Source organism: Carcharhinus amblyrhynchos, chromosome 13 (assembly GCF_965287045.1).
Source record: "Carcharhinus amblyrhynchos chromosome 13, sCarAmb.v2.hapA, whole genome shotgun sequence".
NCBI classification, from domain to species: domain Eukaryota; kingdom Metazoa; phylum Chordata; class Chondrichthyes; order Carcharhiniformes; family Carcharhinidae; genus Carcharhinus; species Carcharhinus amblyrhynchos.
The window spans coordinates 55,189,473-55,212,504 of record NC_137336.1 but is presented as its reverse complement, the minus strand read 5'-3'; the positions used below and the strand labels follow the sequence as shown (position 1 = coordinate 55,212,504).

At 44.0% G+C, this 23,032-nt stretch overlaps 1 protein-coding gene across 4 annotated transcripts in view; it reads left to right on the top strand.

Annotated features, from left to right (window-relative positions):
• The window catches only part of LOC145351919 (uncharacterized), a 180,784-nt gene that overhangs the window by 123,604 nt on the left and 34,148 nt on the right, over positions 1-23,032 (top strand). For all 4 annotated transcript variants that reach the window (XR_013888472.1, XR_013888473.1, XM_080201707.1 and 1 more), the window contains exons 16-22: positions 3,930-4,086; positions 7,848-8,053; positions 8,899-9,011; positions 12,947-13,216; positions 13,852-13,968; positions 16,473-16,614; positions 21,643-21,749. Coding sequence is in view for 2 of the 4 variants with exons in the window: in XM_080201707.1 (XP_080057833.1) it covers positions 3,930-4,086; positions 7,848-8,053; positions 8,899-9,011; positions 12,947-13,216; positions 13,852-13,968; positions 16,473-16,614; positions 21,643-21,749 (1,112 nt within the window). In the remaining 2 variants the exon portion in view is untranslated. The remainder of the gene's footprint in view (positions 1-3,929; positions 4,087-7,847; positions 8,054-8,898; positions 9,012-12,946; positions 13,217-13,851; positions 13,969-16,472; positions 16,615-21,642; positions 21,750-23,032) is intronic.

Below are 23,032 nucleotides of genomic sequence, written 5' to 3'. Positions count from 1 at the left end.
TCCTCCTCCTCCTCCTCCTCGTCCTCCTCCTCCTCCTCCTCCTCGTCGTCCTCCTCCTCCTCGTCCTCCTCGTCGTCCTCCTCCTCCTCGTCGTCCTCCTCCTCCTCGTCGTCCTCCTCCTCCTCGTCGTCCTCCTCCTCCTCGTCGTCCTCCTCCTCCTCCTCCTCCTCCTCGTCGTCCTCCTCCTCCTCGTCGTCCTCCTCCTCCTCGTCCTCCTCCTCCTCCTCGTCCTCCTCGTCGTCCTCCTCCTCCTCGTCGTCCTCCTCCTCCTCGTCGTCCTCCTCCTCCTCGTCGTCGTCCTCCTCCTCCTCGTCGTCGTCCTCCTCCTCCTCCTCGTCGTCCTCCTCCTCGTCGTCCTCCTCCTCCTCCTCGTCGTCCTCCTCCTCCTCGTCCTCCTCCTCCTCGTCGTCCTCCTCCTCCTCCTCGTCGTCCTCCTCCTCCTCCTCGTCCTCCTCCTCCTCCTCCTCGTCCTCCTCCTCCTCCTCGTCCTCCTCCTCCTCGTCGTCCTCCTCCTCCTCCTCGTCCTCCTCCTCCTCCTCGTCGTCCTCCTCCTCCTCGTCCTCCTCCTCCTCGTCGTCCTCCTCCTCCTCCTCGTCCTCCTCCTCCTCCTCCTCGTCCTCCTCCTCCTCCTCGTCGTCGTCCTCCTCCTCCTCGTCCTCCTCCTCCTCGTCGTCCTCCTCCTCCTCGTCGTCCTCCTCCTCCTCGTCGTCCTCCTCCTCCTCGTCGTCCTCCTCCTCCTCCTCCTCCTCCTCGTCGTCCTCCTCCTCCTCGTCGTCCTCCTCCTCCTCGTCCTCCTCCTCCTCCTCGTCCTCCTCGTCGTCCTCCTCCTCCTCGTCGTCCTCCTCCTCCTCGTCGTCCTCCTCCTCCTCGTCGTCCTCCTCCTCCTCGTCGTCCTCCTCCTCCTCGTCGTCCTCCTCCTCCTCCTCCTCCTCCTCGTCGTCCTCCTCCTCCTCGTCGTCCTCCTCCTCCTCGTCCTCCTCCTCCTCCTCGTCCTCCTCGTCGTCCTCGTCCTCCTCGTCGTCCTCCTCCTCCTCGTCGTCCTCCTCCTCCTCGTCGTCCTCCTCCTCCTCGTCGTCGTCCTCCTCCTCCTCGTCGTCGTCCTCCTCCTCCTCCTCCTCGTCCTCCTCCTCCTCCTCCTCCTCCTCCTCGTCGTCCTCGTCCTCCTCGTCGTCCTCCTCCTCGTCGTCGTCGTCCTCCTCCTCCTCGTCCTCCTCCTCGTCCTCCTCCTCGTCCTCGTCCTCGTCCTCGTCCTCCTCCTCGTCCTCCTCCTCGTCGTCGTCGTCCCCCTCGTCGTCGTCGTCCCCCTCGTCGTCCCCCTCGTCGTCCCCCTCGTCGTCCCCCTCGTCGTCCCCCTCGTCGTCCCCCTCGTCGTCCCCCTCGTCGTCCCCCTCGTCGTCCCCCTCGTCGTCCCCCTCGTCGTCCCCCTCGTCGTCCCCCTCGTCGTCCCCCTCGTCGTCCCCCTCGTCGTCCCCCTCGTCGTCCCCCTCGTCGTCCCCCTCGTCGTCCCCCTCGTCGTCCCCCTCGTCGTCCCCCTCGTCGTCCCCCTCGTCGTCCCCCTCCTCCTCGTCCCCCTCCTCCTCGTCCCCCTCCTCCTCGTCCCCCTCCTCCTCGTCCCCCTCCTCCTCGTCCCCCTCCTCCTCGTCCCCCTCCTCCTCGTCCCCCTCCTCCTCGTCCCCCTCCTCCTCGTCCCCCTCCTCCTCGTCCCCCTCCTCCTCGTCCCCCTCCTCCTCGTCCCCCTCCTCCTCGTCCCCCTCCTCCTCGTCCCCCTCCTCCTCGTCCCCGTCCTCCTCGTCCCCGTCCTCCTCGTCCCCGTCCTCCTCGTCCCCGTCCTCCTCGTCCCCGTCCTCCTCCTCCTCGTCCTCCTCCTCCTCGTCCTCCTCCACCTCCAACCTACTGTGTAATAGCCCCAAACCTGTCAATCAAGAGGCTAGTAAAAGCTGCTGGAGTGTGAAATTTAATGTAAACAAAGCATTTCAAAGCCTTTGAGCTTTCCAGAAAGGCCCAGAGATGTGAAAAAATGTAGTTTGAAAGAATTAGGGCTAAGGGAGCAGCTGTGGTGAAAATAGGCAGTTCTTGAGGCTTACTGGATTGTATCAACAGTGATCTGTTTGATCTGCTCTGAAGCTGTCAATCAAAGCAGTTCAAAATGGCCAGGCTGCAACTTCATACTGCTTACTCAGGCAAAAAAACGGAATCCCCCTAGTGAAACTGACATCTGTCAGTGAGAAGGTTTCAAAGGAGCCTGCTCACAGCTGAGGCTACTGAGAGAGCAAGGGAATTCCCTGGAGTGAAACTGACATCTGTCAGTCAGAGGACTTCAGAGGGGTCTGCTCACACCTGGCACCTCAGAGAGAGAGAGAGAGCAAAAGAAACCTCCCCAGTGAAACTGACATTGCCTGTCAGTCAGAGGACTTCATATAGTTCTGCTTACACTTGGGGCTTCTGAAAGGGAGAGCATGGGCAATCCGTTTGTAGAATAGAGGAATGCTGTGATTTTGAAGACTTTCTGGTGTCTGGGGGACATGAATATTAAAGTGCCTAGGCCACTTGAGGTCTCGCAGTACTCCGACAAGAACAAAGATTTTGAACAGAAACCTGTCTGAGATTACCGTGCTAAGCATGATCTCCACTTCTTTCACTGCAAGAAAGGGCAGACTAGCCATGAGACCCTTCCCATTCCAGCAAAGGGTCCCAAGGTTAACCCCTTCCCTCCAGCCCGAGCCTACCCAATCCCCAGGTTTGTTGGGGTCCCTCTCCTGTAGCTTGGCAGCAGCAGATGGGCACATGGGCATAAACCCTATTTCCATGCCCCCTTTTGGAGTCCCGGGCACTAGGTCCATGCTTATCAGGCTCTGTACTATTGGCATCCTCTGGGGACGTGGGGACATACTGGGAGACCGGTGTAGCTGGCCTCAAACCCGGCAGTAAAACGTTAATTACATTTTGAGTGTATTCATGAGGCTCCTGCAATTGCAAAGGTCTGACGATGTACATTTTTGCCCTGACCCCAATTCAGTAGGCCATCATGATCTCCACTGGAGGTTAACGGACCTGGAGAATTGCATCCCTTTTATCTTCTTTCAACATGAATGCCAAAAGCCTCATCAACGACTGGGATTCTCTGGTGCTGCTGCAGTGAATGGAGCTTTGGCTGAGTGCCAAATTCTCTATACTCATTGGCAGTGGGGCAATGACAACAAGATCACAGAATCCCACCTGAAGATTTTGTAATTATTTTCCTTACATAGAAATTCCTCTATTGATGCTTGCATTATTATCTTTTATTTTGGACTCCTTCCACCAAGTCTCACACGCTATCCAGCTACTCCAGAGCATAGCGTTGGGCCTTTTCTCTCCAAAACTTGAATTGAATTCCTCTCATGTAGAATCAAAAATGTTTGTTTCATTTTTATTTCCAGTCAAATTTGCAGTTTGGGCGGCATGTTAGCATGGTGGTTAGCACTGCTGCTTCACAGCTCCAGGGACCTGGGTTCGATTCCTGGCTTGGGTCACTGCCTGTGCAGAGTTTGCACATTCTCCTCGTGTCTGCGTGGGTTTTCTCTGGGTGCTCTGGTTTCTTCCCACAGTCCAAAGATGTGCCGGTTAGGTTGATTGGCCATGCTAAAAAGAAATTGCCCTTAGTGTCCTGAGATGCATTGGTTAGAGGGATTAGTGGGTAAATATGTAGGGATATCAAGGTAGGGCCTGGGTGGGATTGTGGTCAGTGCAGACTTGATGGGCCGAATGGCTGCTTTCAGTACTGAAGGGATTCTATGAAAATAAACTCAAACTAGTTGGCAGAGCTTAAATGCTTATTTCAGTGATCAGGTTCTCCTGTTTATCAGTATTTGTACTTTGCTTTCATTGTTCATTTTCCTTCTTACCTTTCCCTAATCCTAAATTGTAATTGTATCCATTTTTATTATCAGGTGGCAGTTTACTATGCTGTGAGTCGTGTCCTGCTGCCTTTCACCGTGAGTGCCTGAACATTGAAATGCCGAAAGGAAAATGGTACTGTAATGACTGTAAGGCTGGTAAAAAGCCACATTATAAGGACATCATCTGGGTTAAACTTGGCCGATACAGGTTAGTTTGGAACGAATATTAATTTAAAATATGCTAATGGTGATAGGGTACACGTAATTTTAAATTGCAAGTATCTTGGGGTACAAGCCAGTTCAGTTCCAGTAAGGAAAAAGCAAAGTGCAAGAAACTAGAAAATGTTATCAAGTTCATTTTTTTGCAAAATTGACATATGATAAGTTCTGAGACTTAGCTTGTGAACTAGGTTCTTGCAATGTTTCTGCCTGGCCTATGAGATCTATGGAGATCTCATTGAGACATAAGATGTTGAGTGGGATGGATGGGATAGAGGTGGAGAGGCTCTTCCCGCTCAGGACAGTGGGACTAGAGGGCACAGCCTCAGGATAAAGGGGGGGCGGCTTAGAACGGAGTTGAGGAGGAACTTCTTCACTCAAAGGGTGGTGAATCTCTGGAATTCTCTGCCCGTTGAAGTGGTGGAGGCTGCCTCGCTCAATATTTTTAAGACGCGGGTTGATAGGTTTTTGATAGGCAAGGGGATTAAGGGTTATGGGGAGAGGGCGGGAATGTGGAACTGAGCCACGACAGATCAGCCATGATCTTATTGAATGGCGGGGCAGGCTCGAGGGGCTAGATGGCCTACTCCTGCTCCTACTTCTTATGTTCTTATGAAAGTAAATCAAGAATTTATCTAATCTTGTACTCGACATTACATATCCAAAACCAGGTTGATTTGATATTTCCATGGTGCCTTGTTATGATCACAACTTTAAAAAAAATTTATATTTTTTAAAATATATTTTTATTAGATTCATATGTGTTTTAAAAAGTCTCTTCTAATTTATTGCAAAACAGAATTTCCTGTAATGGGGGATGTTATGAAATTATACTGAATGCTGCTTAACACCATGTCCATTTGACTAAGTTGTCAGGGGAATAAGAGCCCATGCCAAGTCCTATTGAAAGTTAAATTTAACACTTGAACACTTTTACAAAGGCAGTTTGTCTTGTCTCTTAAAACTCTCAAGGAGGAATTTTACAGGAATGATTCGAAGTGTCCAGCTAGCGTGAAAATGGGAGAGTTGCAGTGACAAGGTGCCAGGCTGGCACTGCCCAAGGGGCACCACTCCTTAACCTTGGCCTCTGAGGGAGGGCCTCAATGGCCTCCGATTCTACCGGCAAGGCCAATACAACTGTTCCCCATTCATGGGGAGCAGGTGTTTCTCTTGCTGGAGAGAACCTCCCGGCGAGGCCATAAAGGTAAGTGAACCTGGCAATTCAGTGCCAGGCTTGCCAATGCCATTTAAATTAGCATTTCAATAAATTCATGTAATTTATTCAACCCCTTGCCCATTTCCAGCGAGAGGCTAACCTTGCTGGAAATCCAGCTATCGTAAGATCGCGAGGCAAGAAATCAAGCGTGATCCTGATTTCTCGGCTCTCGCGATTTTACTGGTTCATTCTGCGCATCGATGCGTGTGGCAATCCGCTCTCAAAAGCGGTTAGACCTAGAGAGGAAAAACCTATAATCGGTGCTGCAATGCCAGGCAGAATTATTTTTAGGTTAATTATTCGGAAGAGCGCTGGTGAAGATGTAACCCCTGCAAGATGAATCAAAGCTTGTTATGGTGAATTAAAGACCAAGAAGCTACAGTGAAATCTTTGCTGCCGGAAATCCATTCAAGTATGGTCAGAGGATTGAGTGCAGGGGACTTAGAAGAACACTGGAAAATTCAGTACTGCAGAGCAGGGAGAAAAGAGCCTTTTGAATCACTGGGAACGTTGGGACTTCATACAGAAGGCTTTCTCAGTTGAGAATGAGCCTTATCCTATAAATGTAGTATGGGATTTTTGGTTTTGTTAAGAGATTACTGGGAATTCCTTTTTTTTTTAAATTTACTGGATTAGTTGTTTACGAAGTTGTATTAATCTTAGTTGAATTTAGTGTGTTTGCTACAGTAAAAATCTTAAAATTTGAAATTTTGTCATGCAATTCTATTGTGTTCGTCACTGGGAATTTATCTTTAAAATTATCAGTCTCCTTGGGGATCCTAACAGCCTTCATCTCAAGAAGTATAATGTCCCACGCACTTTGATCATCTGTCTTGCATATTTAAACATTGCAACACTCAATTCCAGTACTAAACTGATCTCTGTTCTCAGATGACACACTAATAGCTGTGTTAGTTAGGAGTCAATTCTATTGACTCAAAACTTTGTGCAATAGAAAAATTATGAACTTTATCTTGGAGATTTTAATTTTAGCCTCATTGATTTGAATTGTGTGTTCATTGTCCACTTTAACTAACCTGAATACATCCACACTTCCATTCCTCTCACATTTCAAATTGTATCTCTTCTCAACTTTTACTAGTGAAAAAAAATTACGTACTGCAGTGTTGGATTTTCATGTTCTACTATTGAGGATGAGAATTGAAGCACTGCATAATTTTCTGACATCAGATTCTGCATCAATGGAAACGTCATAAACTGAAATAGATGAAATAATGTGGTAGCATTCAATTTCGCATTATTTGCCTCAGTTGTCTACAGTCATGTTTTCATCTGATTATATTCTTATCCATTAAGCACATGCTTCCAAGCCTCAATACTAGAATGATTTAAAAAAACACGAGATACTTTGTGCCTTTGATTGCAATAAACTTATTTCACAGATGATCATCTATTCATGTACCAATATTGTGGGATTGCCATTTTCCTTCCCACTCTTTGACACAGGAAATATGGCTGGGTTTTTTTGGACCCTAAAACAGTGGGTCTCACTGCAGTGGATGCAGCAAACGTGCCAAAAGTCTTTTGACTTCAGCAAGACCAAAAGATCTTGCCAGTGGGAAAACCCCACCCCGTAATGAGATTCATGTTGGGAAATTTTCTGTAACTGTTATTTGGAGGAAGAAGACAAGAAACAGGATCAACCCAAGATGGTGAGATGTGCAATACACTTATCTTCCAATGCTCCATAATAAAGAATATAGACCAAGGTCTTTTTTTACCTCCAATTATCTCCAAAACAGTGCCTGCAAAGTTTATGCTTTACAAAGATGACCATCAGTGAGTCACTTGATATACTACAGCTTGTCCCATTGTCCATTTTTTTCAGAGGCACTCTATTGTCCTGACATCAATTACGTTAGTCAGTCATTTGCTCACAATGCATAAAGTTAATCGTGGGGTTTGATGGCAAGTTGTTGAAGTACCTATTAACATAGCACGGTAGAAGTAATTCGAAGCAGCAGATGTGCTGAGCAATTTACATCCTTGGAAGATTGGGTTGGCCTGACGAAGTTGTTATGCATTTTCCAGCCCTGACAAGCCATGTGCCAAATTATAAATTTGGCTTGCCCTGCCCTGATCATCTCCACCCATTTCTGTCTTGGGGAACTCATTACTAAAGACAGCGTCCTTTTTGAGCCCAATCTCAAGAAGCAGAGCTTGGGGATTCTTTCTTAATAACACACCTGAAGTACATTAATTAATACAGTTAAATAGATACAATAGATTCTCCAGTTTCCACGAGTTACTAGCAATATATATGCTTCCTTTCATTTTCTTACTATGCCAAACAACATAAATGCTATGGAAATATATGGGAACGTATATGACATATAGATACACTACACTATCAAAACTCACTTGCACAATAAAACTCCACTTTTAGGGTACATGCTGTAATTCACATTCTTAGGATATTGAGTGTCTGGGGCCAGAATAGCTTTTAGTTATGACATGAAACTTAAATGTTTTCTAGAATTCCAGTGCATTTTATGCTTTTTATTTCCTATCAGGTGGTGGCCTGCTGAGGTCTGTCATCCCAAAAATGTTCCTACAAATATTCAGAAAATGAAACATGAAATTGGCGAGTTCCCTGTCCGATTTTTTGGCTCCAATGACTACTTCTGGACTTATCAGGCACGTGTGTTCTCATACATGGAAGGGGACAAAGGGAGTAAAGACAAAAAATGCAAAGGCCTTAACTCCATCTTTAAAAAAGGTAATGTCATAAAAGCAGAATTTTCTGGGAATATGAAACTAAGGCAAATTATAGTAACTGAGGATTATAAGAGCATAAGAAATCAGTATGATCAGCAGTTGACCATACAGATCGTCAAGATTCCTCACCCATCAATATGATCATAGTAGTTCTGCTGCCTCAACTCCACTTTTCCGCCTGCTTCCTGATTCCTTGAGACCAAAAGTACGTTCGTCTCAGCCTTGAAAATCAACATTCAGATGTTTTGAAAAGTTATTGCTCTCAGTCTTGCCACTTGTAATATGAGCTTATCCTAGTGATATGTGGAAGATGCTTTGCATTTGCAGGATGAAAGAAATGTTTAGAAAAAACCTTTTTTTAAAATTTCTGCAGTAAGCAAGCATCTTTCCTATTTTGATGATACTAACTGACTTAATCAGCATCAGTGTGAAACAATTCTTTTTTTGAAAAGTTTTTAAAGATCAATCCTGCTGAAGTTCGTATTATATGTTTAAAGTTTATTTATTAGTGTCACAAGTAGGCGTGCATCAGCAGTGCAGTGAAGTTACTGTGAAAATCCCTTAGTTGCCACAGAATTTAGCATGGCCAATGCACCTAATCACCATGTCTTTCGAACTGTGGGAGGAAACCAGAGCACCCGGAGGAAACCGTTGCGACACAGGGAGAACGTACAAACTCCACACAGACAGTGACCCATGCCCCAGGCGCTGAGGCAGCAGCGCTAATCACTGTGCCACTGTACTGCCCGTAACTGTCCTGTGATGTTGGGATGAAGTTATAAACTTCACTTATGTTTTTGTAACTGCACTAGTACATCTGGTATTTCACATTGGCTGTCTCTACAGCACTACAGGAAGCTGCAGAAAGGTTTGAGGAGCTGAAAACCCAAAGAGAGACAAGACAGGCACAGGAGGACAAACGGAATGAAAAAAAACCACCACCATACAAACACATCAAGGTATAGATTGATGGCTTCTCCCAGAATACACTGAGCAGATTGCACCATGTATGCAGATTGCAAAATGCTATGCAGCTCGTAATATGTACAGGATGATGAACCGCACTCTGACTTGATTTATTAACACATGTACTGGGATACAGTGAAAAGTATTGTTTCTTGCATGCTATACAGGCAAAATACACTTTCATGAAGTACATAGGGGAAAAGGATATGATACAGAATATAGTGTTGCGGCTACAAGTAGGGTGACAAGAAAGATCAGCTTAACATATGATAGATCGGACCATTCAAAAATCTCATGACAGCAGGGAAGAAGCTGTTCTTGATACTGTTGGTACATGTTTTCAGACTTTTATGTCTGTTTCCTGACAAAAGAAGGTGCAAGAGATATATCCAGGGTGTTTGAAGTCCTGAACTATGCTGGCTGCTTTCCCAAGACAGCAGAAAGTGTAGACAAAATCAGTGGATGGGACAAAAACAGAAAATGCTGGAAAATCTCAGCAGGCCTGACAGCATCTGTGGGGAGAGAATAGAGCCAAGGTTTCAAGTCCAGAAAACCCTTCGTCAGAGCTAAGAGCAAAGAAAATCAGCAGAGATTTATACTATTGGTTGGGGAAGGGGAGAAGGTGTTGGAATGGACAAAGAGAATGTAAATGAGGATGCGGAAGGCTGGGGAGATACTAAAAGCGTCTACCAAGTGACCAGAATGTGTGAATGGCAGAACAGAGGTATAGACGGTATGGGGACTGCCTGGGAACTATGCCCGTTCCCCTGAAGGAGTGAGGGGTGGTGGGTCAAAAAGGAGAGCTGGAATGGAGAAGTAGAAAAATGGAAGTGAGAAAGAAGGATGATAAAATGGATGAACGAATGAAACAAAATGAAATAAAGTAAATGGAAGGTGGAGGAGAGTGTTCATGTTCTGAAGTTGTTGAACTCAATGTTCAATTCAGCAGGATATAAAGTGTCCCATTGGAAGATGAAGTGCTGTTCCTCCAGTTTGCATTGGGGTTCGCTAGAACATTGCAAAAGGCCAAGGACAGGAGAATAGAGTTGTATGTTGAAGTGGCAAGCAACAGGTAGATCTGGGTCCTGCTTGCAGGTGGATGAAGGTGTTCAGCAAAGTGGTCACCCAGTCTGCGTTTGGTCTCTCCAATATAGAGTAGACCACTTTGGGAGCAGCGAATACAATAGACCAGATTGAAGGAGGTGCATGTGAAGCGCTGCTTCACCTGAAAGGGGTGTTTAGGACCTGTGAGGAGGTAAAGGGGTAGGCGTTGCACTTCCTATGATTGCATGGGAAGGTGCCGTGGACAGAGGATGAGGTGTTGCGTGTGATGGAAAAGTGGACCAATGTACCCCCAAGAGAATGCCCCCTGTGGAAAGCTGAAGGGGGGGGGGGATGTTGAGTAGTGGCATCATGCTGGAGTTGGTGGAAATGGCAGAGGTTGATCCTTTGAATGCAGAGACTGTTGGGGTGAAAAGTGAGGACAAGGAGGACTCTATCCTGGTCCTGGGAGGAAGGAGAGTGGGTGAGAGCAGTAGCTCAGGGGACGGGTTGGACACGGTTGAGAACCCTGTCAACCACAGTGAGTGGAAACCACGATTGAGGAAGAAGACGCATCAACAGCGCTATTTTGGACAGAACAGATGCGGCAGAAGCAAAAGAACTGAGAGAATGGGATGGAGTCCTTACAGGATGTGGGGTGTGAAGAATTGTAGTCAAGGTAGTTGTGGGAGTTGGTGGGCTTGTAGTGGATACTGGTGACAGTTTACCACCAGAAATGGAAACAGAGGTCAAAGAAAGGAAGCAAAGTCTCAGAGATGCACCATGTGAAGGTAATAAAGGAGTGGAAATTGGAAGCAAAATTGACAAGTTTTTCCAGCTCCAGGCGAGAGCATGAAGCAGCACCAAAATAGTCCTCAAAGTACGGAAAGAGGAATTGTGGGAGGGGACCTGAGTAGGATTGCAACATAACCCATAAAGAGACAGGCATAACTGGGACCTATGAGGTGGCCATAGCCACACCTTTTATTTGGACGAAGTAAGATGGGTTAAAGGAGAAATTGTTGAGTGTGAGAACCAGTTCAGCCAGGCGTAGGAGATGGTAGATGGGATTATTCAGATCTGTGTTTGAGGAAAAAGCAAAGAGCTTTGAAACCATTCTAGTGGAGAATGGAGACGTTCATGGTGAGGAGGGGGCGGTTTCAGTCAGGGAACTGGAAGTCATTGATATGATGTAGGGCATTGGAGGAATCACGGATGTAGGCTGGAAGGGAGAGAGAATGGAATCATGATAGGAGAAAATGAGTTCAGTGGGCAGGAATAGGCTGACACAATGGCCAACTAGGGCAGTCCTGTTTGTGGATTTTGGGAAGAAGGTAGAAACGGGCTGTCTGGTGTTGGGAGATCATGAGGTTGGATGCTGTGAAGGGAAGATCTCTGGAGCAAATGCGGTCCTGAAAACAGTGGCTTGATGTTCGGTGGTTGGGTTATGGTCCCGGAGGAGATAGGAGTAAGTGTCCAAGAGTTGGCACTCAACCGCTGCAAGGTAGAGGTCCGCATGCCAGACAACAGCACCGCCCTAGTCGGCAGGTATGATGACAAGGTCAGAGTTGGTCCTAAGAGAGCGAAGTGCAGCAAGTTCAGAAAGAGACAAGTTAGAGTGCTGAGAGGAGTGGAAAAATTGAGACAGCCGATGTCACACTGGCTATTCTTGATGAAAAGATCAAGAACAGGTATGAGGGAGGCGTTCGGGTGGAGAGGGGATGCTGGAGATAGGTGAAAGGATCTGCTGAACAGGGGAGGATTCCTGTCCAAAGAAGTGAGCACGGTGATGAAGGTGGTGGAAGAAGAGTTCAGCATCATGTCAAACCCAAAATTCATTTAGATGAGGACGTAAAGGTATGAAGCCGAATCCTTTGCTTTTACCACAATGGTTGGGAGGTTGGTTTGCATGATGGACAGAGCTACATTCACAACTCTCTGAAGAACAACTCTATTGTGGTTGCAAGCCTGACCCCTAGATATAATTCGCCTGTCATTTTAATTCTTCACTCCACCCCTACTCTGACCTCTCTGTTCTTGACCTTCTTCACTACTCCACTGAAGCACTTGGTAAGCTCGTGAAACAACACTTTAGCTCTCTCCCACCCCATAATGTGTTTTCCAAAGCTGGCTTGCCATTGGCCGGCAGTGAGACATTCTGGCCCCCAATGTCTGTGGCCTATTGTATTGTTCACAGCATTGCCACCAGGAAACCTGCCACAGGGAGTCACCATCGGTGGGAAGGCCCTGAAAAATCAGCCTGTCATCTTTCAATTGGGGACTTTGCAGCCTTTTGATCTGAATATTAAGTTCAACTATTTCAGATTGCACCCTGTGCTTCATTTTATTTGTTTTTGGGTGACAAATGTAGATAACGATACTTCAATTTTTCAAAACACCTCCTCTAGATAGATTGTTTCTTTATTTCCCATCTTCTTGTACCAATTTTGCCATTCACACTCTCCTGGATGTCAGAGACTGTTTGCGCCCCCACACCCCCCCCCCCCCCCCCCCCATTCTTTTATTCCTTCCCCCTTTCCCTACCTCTGTACTTGATTTAAACCTTTTTAATTTTTTCCCAGTTCTGGTAAAAGGTTATCCTAAAATGTCAGCTCTTGTTTATGACTCTACAAATCCTACCTGACCTAATGCATTTTCCTTAATTTTCTGTTTTTATTTCAGATTTTCAGTATTTTGATTTTGCAATATCCTATTTCAAAGTGTAGATTGGACCTCTTGCAAAGAAAATTCTCTTAACTTTTGCTATATATGCTGTACAACTGTATATGCTACAGTTTAATTAACAAATGCAGTTTTATTATGAATTGTCGAAAGATCATTATGTAATGACTAATTGTGAGGTTTAACCAACTGTTTTTCTATCAAGGTAAACAAAGCCGTGGGTAAGGCTCAGATCTTCACTGCTGATCCATCTGAGATTCCACGATGTAATTGTAAGCCAACTGATGAGAATCCTTGTGGGGTAGATTCTGAATGTCTGAACAGGATGTTAATGTATGAGTGCCATCCAAGTGTCTGTCCTGCAGGAGAAAAATGCCAGAACCAGTGCTTCACCAAGCGGCAATATCCTGAAGTGGAAATTTTGAAAACTGCAGGGCGAGGCTGGGGTTTACTTGCTAAATACAATATTAAGAAGGTGAGAAATATGCCTACATTTGTTTCTAAATATTGAAAGCCATCAGAAAGCATAGCACTGTCTTCTCATTCAGGGAAAAACCGGGCTGTTACCCACAACTGAGATGCAGACATTACCTGTGCTTCGTTGATGAAATCCTTCGCAATGGGAATAGAAGTATGAAGTATTACTCAGTTGTTACCACTGAGATAGATTGAATAGATTGGGACTTTTTTCTTTAGAAAAGAGAAGACTTATATCAGACTTAATAGATGTGGAGAGAATATTCCATTTGTGGATGGATCCAAAGCTAGGAGCTAGAAATAGTTACCAATAAATCCCAGAACAGAAATAAGGAGGCACTGCGTGGTTAGAATGTGAAACTTGCCAAATGTGTTTGTCAAATGAAATGTCTCATAATTCTTGATTTATTTCTTCTCATTAGCAATATGATTGAAAGAGTTATTTGGTTAATAAAATTGCTATCACTTTGATAATTGCAGTAGACTGAAAACATTGTTTTGAGTAATTTAACACTAACTGTTAAAAGTGGTTAGGAACTAACTAAAATGAAAAGTCCTCAAAAACTAACACAATAATATTTTGTTATCTGCTGTATCCATTTTTACATTACTGAACCTGTGCCTTTATTATAGGGACAATTTGTGAATGAGTATGTGGGTGAGGTGATAGATGAGGAGGAGTGTTATGCTCGAATCAAATATGCGCAGGAACACGATATCAGCAACTTCTACATGCTTACTCTTGACAAGGTAACAACTTCAAATCAACAAAACCTGTGGAACTAAATATAAATTAGTAAATAATGTGTGAGTCAAACCTGCACAACAACTGATCAATGATCAAACGATTGCTCAAAATCTGTATTGCCAGTCAGTAATTGAGTTGAGTGAAAATGGGTGATGAGTGAGTTGTTGGTCTTTGGAAAATACGGTTCACTCCAGCCTGGACTGCTGAGATGAACATCTCCTCTGTCTGCTGGCTCTAAGGGTTTCTTTCATGTAAATTTTGAGAGTCTCTTTGGAATTCCTACTGGCATTGCCCTATAGTACAAAATTGCTTCTAACTCGCAACTAATGGATAATCTCAGAAAGACTATGGCTTAGCATATAACTGCTATACCTGTATTTGGTGCCTCCATGAAAGGATCTTCCATGTCTCAAATGAAAGGTGTTTCATTTCCCCAGTACAAATATTCCTCATCTCAGAGACCAAACCTTTCCAAAATCAACATAGAGCAATGGTGCACAACATCCTTAGAAATGGGATATATTTTTGGTCTGCCAAAATCAAACAAGTGAACGTGATTTGGTGACTTGCCAGTCTTTTTTCATTGTGTCTCTGTTTCTTATTTTCAGTGCATTTTTCTGCTTTATTACTATATTTGATATTTGTTAGCGCCTCTTGCCATTTGAATATTCTTTATGTAAGATTAATTATCAACTGATTAACCACCAAAAGATGATAAACCTGTGAAACGTTATTTTCAATTTAATCAGTTTACTTCCTAGATTGTTCATCTGTTACTTAGACCTGAACTAAATTTGGGTACAACTAGTTCTCCATTATTGTATTTCCATGGGTATGCAAATATTACTAAGATTTTCTGATAATATGTCTATTCGAAGTTAACAAGTATATCCCTTGTTAAGTATTCCTAATGTGTTCCTAAAAAAGCAAAACGCTGAACAAAAACATGCTGAAGGAAAATCACTTTCCTGTAAGAAAACATGTGATAAGTGTAGGTTACAATCCTGACCTGGAATTTTTACTTTAAAAATTATTGGTGCCCTTGAACCTAACAAGTGCAAAAATCCTCTCACTAATGCTTACTAGTTTAGTAACTCAAATTGAAAACTCCTAATAACTTACTATTTCTACTTATCCCCAAGTTGCTGCTTCCTGCCTCCAGTGCATCTCTTTTCCCGCTCACCACTTCCTGGTCTGACCCTACCACTCACTGTTTCTTTCCCCAACCCTCCTTGTCATTTCCCATTCCCATAACCTTCCCACTTGCTGCTTCCTCTCCCTGACTCTCCCATTTGTCACTTTTCCCACATCTGATCCTCAAGTTTGCTGCTTCCAGCTCCGAGATCCTTCCACTTGCTGCCTTTCTATCCTGACCGTCCTGCACACTGCTTTCTTCTCCTACCCCATCCCTTTCCTTCACTGCTTCCCTCTCCAAAATCTTCACTATAAGCAAGGGGAGTGGGGGAAGTGATTGCAATTAGGAGGGAGTAGGGCAGGTGGAGGGAAATGACAGGTGGGAGAGGTAGCAAGTGTGAAGGTCAGGGAGGGAAGCAGCAAATAAATGGTGTGCGGGAAAAGAGGCAGGAAACAGAAATTTGGAGGTAAGTAGAAATAGTAAGTTATTAAGAATTTTCAATTTCAGTTGCTAAGTTAGTAAGGATTAGTGAGAGAATTTTTGCACTTGTTAGGTTCAAGGCACCAAGAGATTTTTAAGAGGGTTAGGAGAGGGAAGCAATGAGCAGGAGTGCTGGTTGGGGAAGAAGACAGCGTGCAGAAGAGTCAGCAAATGGAAAGGTCAGGAGAGAAACAGTGAGGAGAAGATAGAAGTGATGAGTGGGAGGGTCAGAGCAAAATGGTGAACTAGAGAGACAATATATGAATGTTATTATCCTTCCTGCCACAGGAATTGTAGCAGGTGGGATACGACCGTGCAAGAGTTAATTGACCTCAGGCAGAATTTTCTGGTTTTGGAGCGAGTGGCTGGAAAATCCCGCCCTATGAGTGGGAAGATCAGACAGGGAAGAAGCAACTGAGAGAGGCAGTGAAGAGGAGGATTCGAAGAGGGAAATAACAAGGGGAGGGTGAGGAGGGAAGCAGACAGCTTGTTATTTTAAAAGACTGAGCATGCTCAGTAAGCACGCTTGTCCAGAAGTGAAGGCAGCACTATTCAAGAAAGGTCCCTAATTTACAACTAGAAAAATGAAAGTGTGCTTTTAGAACATGCTTCGAACGTGGTTTGGGTGACGGTGGAGGAGGAATACATGTAGTCTTAATTCATAATTTTTAGTGCAAAAATCTTGGAACAATGGCAATACATAGTTAATTCATAAGCTTCTGCAAAATCATTCATACTGGGATGTTTTATTTTCCTGAAAGATTATTTTGATAACCACATGTACTTTTATCTGCTTTGCAGATTATGCAAATGTTTAAATTCAATGACTTTATGAATTTCTGTGCCTCAAAAAGTGAATGTCAGTTTAACTGTAAATTTTATTATTGACAGGACCGGATTATTGATGCAGGTCCAAAAGGAAATTATTCACGCTTCATGAATCACAGTTGTAAACCAAACTGTGAAACACAAAAATGGACAGTGAATGGAGACACTCGAGTTGGACTCTTTGCCCTTTGTGACATTGCTGTTGGTAAGAAATTGCTTAAAAGATCAGGCACTTAAGATGTATATTAATGGGATGACCATCCAATTAGATAGATGCAGGTGATAAACCAAAAGTAGGGTCCCAAACCAATGTAATCGTTGATTAATTTGCAATATAAAGAATGTTCAACATGAATAGATTTCCCAAATTAGATGTATCAGTAGTGGAGTGAGGATTGGAGCGTTAGCTGAGAAGCTATTAAATTTACATTTCATTTTAATTGTTATAGTAAACAATTTTCTAGACAGCAAGTTGGACTGAGGGAAAAGTGCTCTCACATAAATGCCACAGTTTGCTCCACTTGAAAAAGATTCAATGCTCAACGTAGGTAGTGAGCTGCTTTCTTGACTGTTGTGATCCATGTGCTGTAGGGACATCCACAGACTCTTGTAAGATTAAAACTGCTGGGTGGTCCTAGCGTGCATTTGCCTTTTGTGTACTTGCAGGCCATGCACGCTGCTTGAGCCTCAGTCACCCTAAGGAAAACTGAAATAGTGTGCAAAGATTCAGCCTAACTACCAAGTCAGCTCCATAGTTTGGCCAGTCCCCCTGCAAGCCCAGAAAATGGTGAGGTGAGAACACAGTGATGGGCAGCCCAACACTTTCATTTTATTTGGACTTTATCAGCAGCACTCTCAGCAACCAATCTTGCCTCCACAAGATTCTGGCCAAGGGATCTGTATCTTGAAATTTAATATGCACCAAAATAAGTCAGTTCACCTTGCACTCATCCATCAAGCAGATGGTAGGCTGTGTTTCTTACCAAACCCTTGTGTTACTTTCTACATATTTTGAAACATGTTTGTTTTCCATATCTGCAACTTAAAAAGCAAAATCTTGCCTTGACACAACTAAGTAGACAACATAATGACTGAAGACTAATTACAACACTGAAGTTGTATGTACCATGTTTTAGTTCTGCATTCACTATGACCTCCCTGTTTTATGCACTGTCATCTTTTCCATTGCACAGCTTTTAAACTTTCATCCAGGGAATTTACAAAATTGCAGATCACAATTTGGTCTTTCTAAACATGCTTACTTCAAAGTCTTCACTTTCTCGCAATTAATAACAATTTGAATGTAAAATTAACAGTTAAAATTAGCACTCAATAACAAATCAGCGACTTAGTTATAAGGATCAAATGAAAAATATGTTTCTAAATGGATTAGGAGCTGCAGCTTTCAGTCCTTTTTATGGCATATAGTGACTGATTCTTGGAGTGATACTGTAAGACTCCAACATAATAATAGCCCATAACTTCCAGTGAAGTGCCAATTGCATTAGGCTGCCATTCCATTCCTAGGTCAGGATAATCTGGTCTCACACGCAGCAAGTGTATTTGTGGAAAAATATTGCAGGAGCAAAAGATCTGTTTCCCAAATGTGTAAAAACAGGTTGCGATTGTCCATTCCTGCCCTCAATGGCAGAGTTCATTTCTTGCCAGGCCATGTCAAGAACACTCTTTCTATGCATTAGGATATCATGAATGCTCATTATCAAGGCAACTCACCAGAATCAAGACCCCATGCTGGTGTCTAATTAGACTGGCTATGTGCACCTGGTGACCTGCACTTCACTTCTGAATTCGAGGTTTGGTCTTTGCCTACCTTACATTGCACAGCACTTCAGACTTCATGCTAGCCCCACAGGCAACATCACTTCATTTTCAAGGGGAGGAGCAGTTTATAGAGACAAAGCTTCACCCAGATCAGCAGTAAGATCATAAGTAATGTGCTGCCAAATAAGAACCCGACTGATAGGTGGGGGTGGAGACAACAGAGGCAAGTAAAAGGGCTGGAGGGCAAGGCTTGACTGGGGAAGGTTGCACTCAGACACATAACAAGGAATGGTGATGGGGAAGCATCCTTTCGACCAGAATTGGGAGATCATCTCTTACAGAAGGACATAAGCTGGTTGGAGCCAGAATTGGAAGATAAGCTGTTACGGAAGGACATAAGCAAGTTGGGGTGAGAATTGGGAGAGAATCTCTTGCAGAAGGACATTAGCAGGTTGGGCCCAGAATTGGGAGAGAACCTCTTCAGAAAGACATAAGCAAGTTGGGGCCAGAAGAGGACATAAGCAAGTCAGGCCAGAATTGGAAGATTCCCTTACAGAAGGTATACATGTCGGAGCCAGAATTAGAAGAATGAAGAAGTCATCCAGGTTACATTTCTGAGCTTCCAAACGTGGTCCTTGTTCTTGTTCAGGGGCAGGGAAAGCATGTCAGCCCACTGCCCAGCATAGTGGGCATAGGGTGTAGTCATCAAATCACACACAGCAATCAGGTTGTGATGATTTCTGGAGTACCACTGAGCTGCAAATGATACAATCGCTGTCAGGGGAGACATCTGCAGCTTGTAGATGAGGAGCAGGCAGTATACAGCAAGCATTCGATGGTCTCATGGGATAGTGCAGTAAAATCTTCATGGATGACAAAGAGCAATAGAGTTCAAGGAAAGGGTATCCTTCTCCATACATATCTTCATCTCTCCTTCCACACTACACCTTTACCTTTCCACAATGCAGATGAATCAGGAGACTACATGAGCCTCTATCTTATATAGCGAAAAATGAACATCACTTGAATCTGCAGTGTATGTTGACAAAATGCCTTTCATGAACACACTTTACATTAAGGGTGAGGCATCACTTATGTAGGTAATGAACTGAGAAGAGAGACACACTGTGATGTAATGGCTGCACGTAACATCAATCAGATACATGATGTGAAATCTGCGATAGGATGGGGGGTGAGGCGAAGGAACATGGTGTGACATCAGATTGAGCACAATACAACTTAGCATAAAGAAAAACCGTACATATGAGGAAATGTGGAATGGGTGTAATTCTGTTTACATTGGTGGAATGATATGTGAACACTCGTGCCACCATTGTGCTTCTAATATTTCTTGATCATCTTAACGATACTGCTATGTCTTGGTGCCTTCCCAACACCCACAGTAGAGTGGAGGCAGCCTACTGATTGCTACACTCTGTTGTCTGTGATGACTTTGGTGGGCATCCACTAGAGAGCCAAGACTTGGAGGGTCCAGGCCTACTTTCAGTAGGAGCTCAAGATAAGGAGTCTCAGGCAGAGATTGGGATCAGCTGGACACTCCCAGAACCACCTGGTTGGATGACCCAGGGTGTCCAACTGCTGATCTTCATCCATATGGGTGTCTGAGGGCCTTTAACTGAATACTTGAGGAGAAAGGATATTTGGAGTATCGAGGTGCCCTGACCCATCTTGCATACCCACTGAATGGATTGCAACATCTGAGGCAGCACAGGTGGAATGCCCTGGACCATGGTCTCCAGGGCCACTGCCTTCCTCCCAGTGTTAACCTCAGTGCAGTGGCATGCCAGTGGTATTACATCAGACTGAACGCAGACTGACTCCTCCATTGTATGTTGTAATCTGTGGTGACAACCCTGCCCGATATTCCCATGTCTGTTGCTGCTGCTCCAACATTTGTGTTAAGACTGAGTTCACGGGTTTGTCATCTGACTGGGACTCAGTAGAATCCTAGCCTCCAGCAGTCCTCCAAGCGTCGGTGACCTTGGATATTCCCAACTCTACTTGCTATGGACCAGACTCTGTGCTGTGCTCACCAGATTATGACACCGGGCCTGCTGTAGATCTAGGTCTCACCATAATCTGTGCCTGTGTGCTGGTGAGGGGCGTGGGTAAGCTATGACAAATCCTCCACAAGTGGGTCCTCAAAATCCTCATCTGAGATGTCTTTAGGGCTGGAGATGAGAGGCTGACTCTTGGTGTCCATGGAGCACTCTGGTGCTAATGAAAGAGAATAGAGATAATTAGTGCACGGCTAGACTCCGAGATATAATATTGCAGCCTTGGTGTCTGAGGGACCAGCTGATGCAGGATCCTTAGTTGGTTGTGCACCACCAATTTCACTGTTGGCACAGGCACAGTCCTGATCCTCTCTGGCCAGATGTACTACACACTCCTCATACGGAGAGTGAGCAGGAGGAATGCCATGGCAGATGATAAGGACAGGAGTCTTATGTGCGTGCAAAGTGTAACCATGTACAGGATGAGGGAACAAACTACATAGGATATGAGCCCAGATAGAGATGACAGTGTGTGAGGGAGAGCGAGTGGTAAGGTCCAGTGTGCTAGTGGTGTGTGAGATCCCTGTAGATTGTGAATGTGAGGGGCTTGCGAGAGTGTGAGCTGAAAGGGTTGACTTACCCTGGCTGTGAGGATGGGTCAGTGCAATAGTTGTCCAAAAGCGAGAAGTGGTTGTAATTTTTCTAACATTTTCTGAGTGACTATTGCTGTGCAGCAATCAGAACCATTCAAAGTTTGAGGTTTAAATCAAGCTTGAACTTCCTGGGCAATTTCTGTGAAATCCTTAGCTGGGAATTTCTAGGTTGGTGGGGTGATTCCTAATGCATCTTTGGGATGCCCTCCCCAGATACACTCAGATGTTACACATCAAAATATTTAATTGAGTACTGGGTTCTACCTTTGTATCCTAGTCACAACATTAAACAGGTGGAACAGCACAATATCATTGCATGTGAAATTTACCAAAATAATTATTGTCAGGATGTCTCAGACTCGCATTTTTAAAAGACAATGCCTTGAAACTAAGAAGGGCAAAATGCAAACAAACCTACACAAGTACAGCTTTGTGTCTTGGGCAGCCAGTACAGCACTTTAAGTGACTAGAAGTGCACATTGGGTATTTGGGCATGTCTGATTGTGGACCCATAAATATTCTCCCCCATTGACTTTAATAGAGATAAGTTGCAGAGCCCAAGAATCAGGGGTGCCCCGTGTTCCTGTAATGTGCATTTGCTTGAAGGAAATGCGGTGCTGAATACATTAAACACAAAACCGTAATGTCGTAGCTACTTTAGTGTTTGTCTGAAAATTCCTTTGTAACATTTAGAAATTCAGAGATAGGGTCTAGGTATGATTTCAGACTATTGCGCAGGAAGACTAAGTGCAAACCTAATAACACTGATACTTTTTGCAGGGTCTGAACTGACATTTAACTACCACCTGGAATGCTTGGGCACTGGAAAGACTATATGCAAATGTGGGGCTCCAAACTGCAGTGGCTATCTCGGAGTCCCTCCTAAGGTAGGACATCTCTTATTCTTAAAATAGCCATAGCATTGCAACAGTTTCTATTATACTAGATTTTTTGCAATATATGTTAACTTTAAAATCTGCTTGATTATTCATACATTAATTTTTCACTTCGAGAATCTACAGTGCGATCTGTGGTCGGAAACGTATGACATGAATTAGCATGAAAATGAATTTATTTGACAAGATTAGACTTCTAAGATCTAAAGAAATGACTGATGGGGAATGTTTCATCACTACAGACTGTAATAAAAATTAGACAACATTTTCGTCTTTATCGTCTTTATGGTATTTATTGTATTTACGAAAGCGCTATCATGTAATAGCTAATGAAGGACTATAAATCACAGTAAATAAATCGACCTATGTATAAGACAACCCTAATTTTTGGCACCAAAATTCATATTTAGGCCCAGCCTCAATTTATAAGTCAACCCCACCACCCTTTTGTGCTAAGAACTTTAGTGGCCTCAATTTTTCATTTCAGAAATCCTTGTTTCACTCACCTTTTAAGTCAGTGTATGGGATTTATGACACACTGACACAAAGCAAACAGTGTGTGACAAAGTAGGTCCTGTGGCAAAAAGAATGAGGTACAAAGCTGGTTCCAAACTAAAAGTCATGAAATTTGTTGACCTGCCAAATAACAGTGTTGCAGCAAGAGAATTTAATATTCGTGAAAAGCTGGTGCGGAAACAAAATAAGAAGGAATCCACCCTGAAGAAATTGCCAAAGACTAAATATGCCATGAGAATAGGGACCAGTCACTCATCTAATTTTAAGGAGCATATTTTTGGAAATGGTCCTTGAAAGTCACCAGGAGAGTCACATCGTCAACAGAAATACAAACACGCGCTAGGAATTCAAAAAATGATTATCAATTTTTATCTGACAAATATAAGCATTTTAGCCTTTTTGAAAAATGGCTGACGTTAACAAATTTCTGCCAAACATCCGACTCAGTACATCCTCTGCCATAAATTTTTATATTTCTCTGTTAATTTTTTTGGATCAGAGATTAATTTTAAGAAATTATAAATACTTGTGTCCACACTTACTTGAGCATTTTTCATCTTTACCATTTTATTATTTTCATTTATATGTGAGAAGAATGCTTATTGTTACAAAAAAATTGAATTTCCGGTCAAACGTGCTTCTTGATTCCCTGACATGAAACAGTGATGGTAATTTTTTATATGCTGCATTGCTTTTGTTAACAGTCTCTCTACCATTTCCTATTAGTTAAGAATAAACTAGGTGTTGGATTTTACATC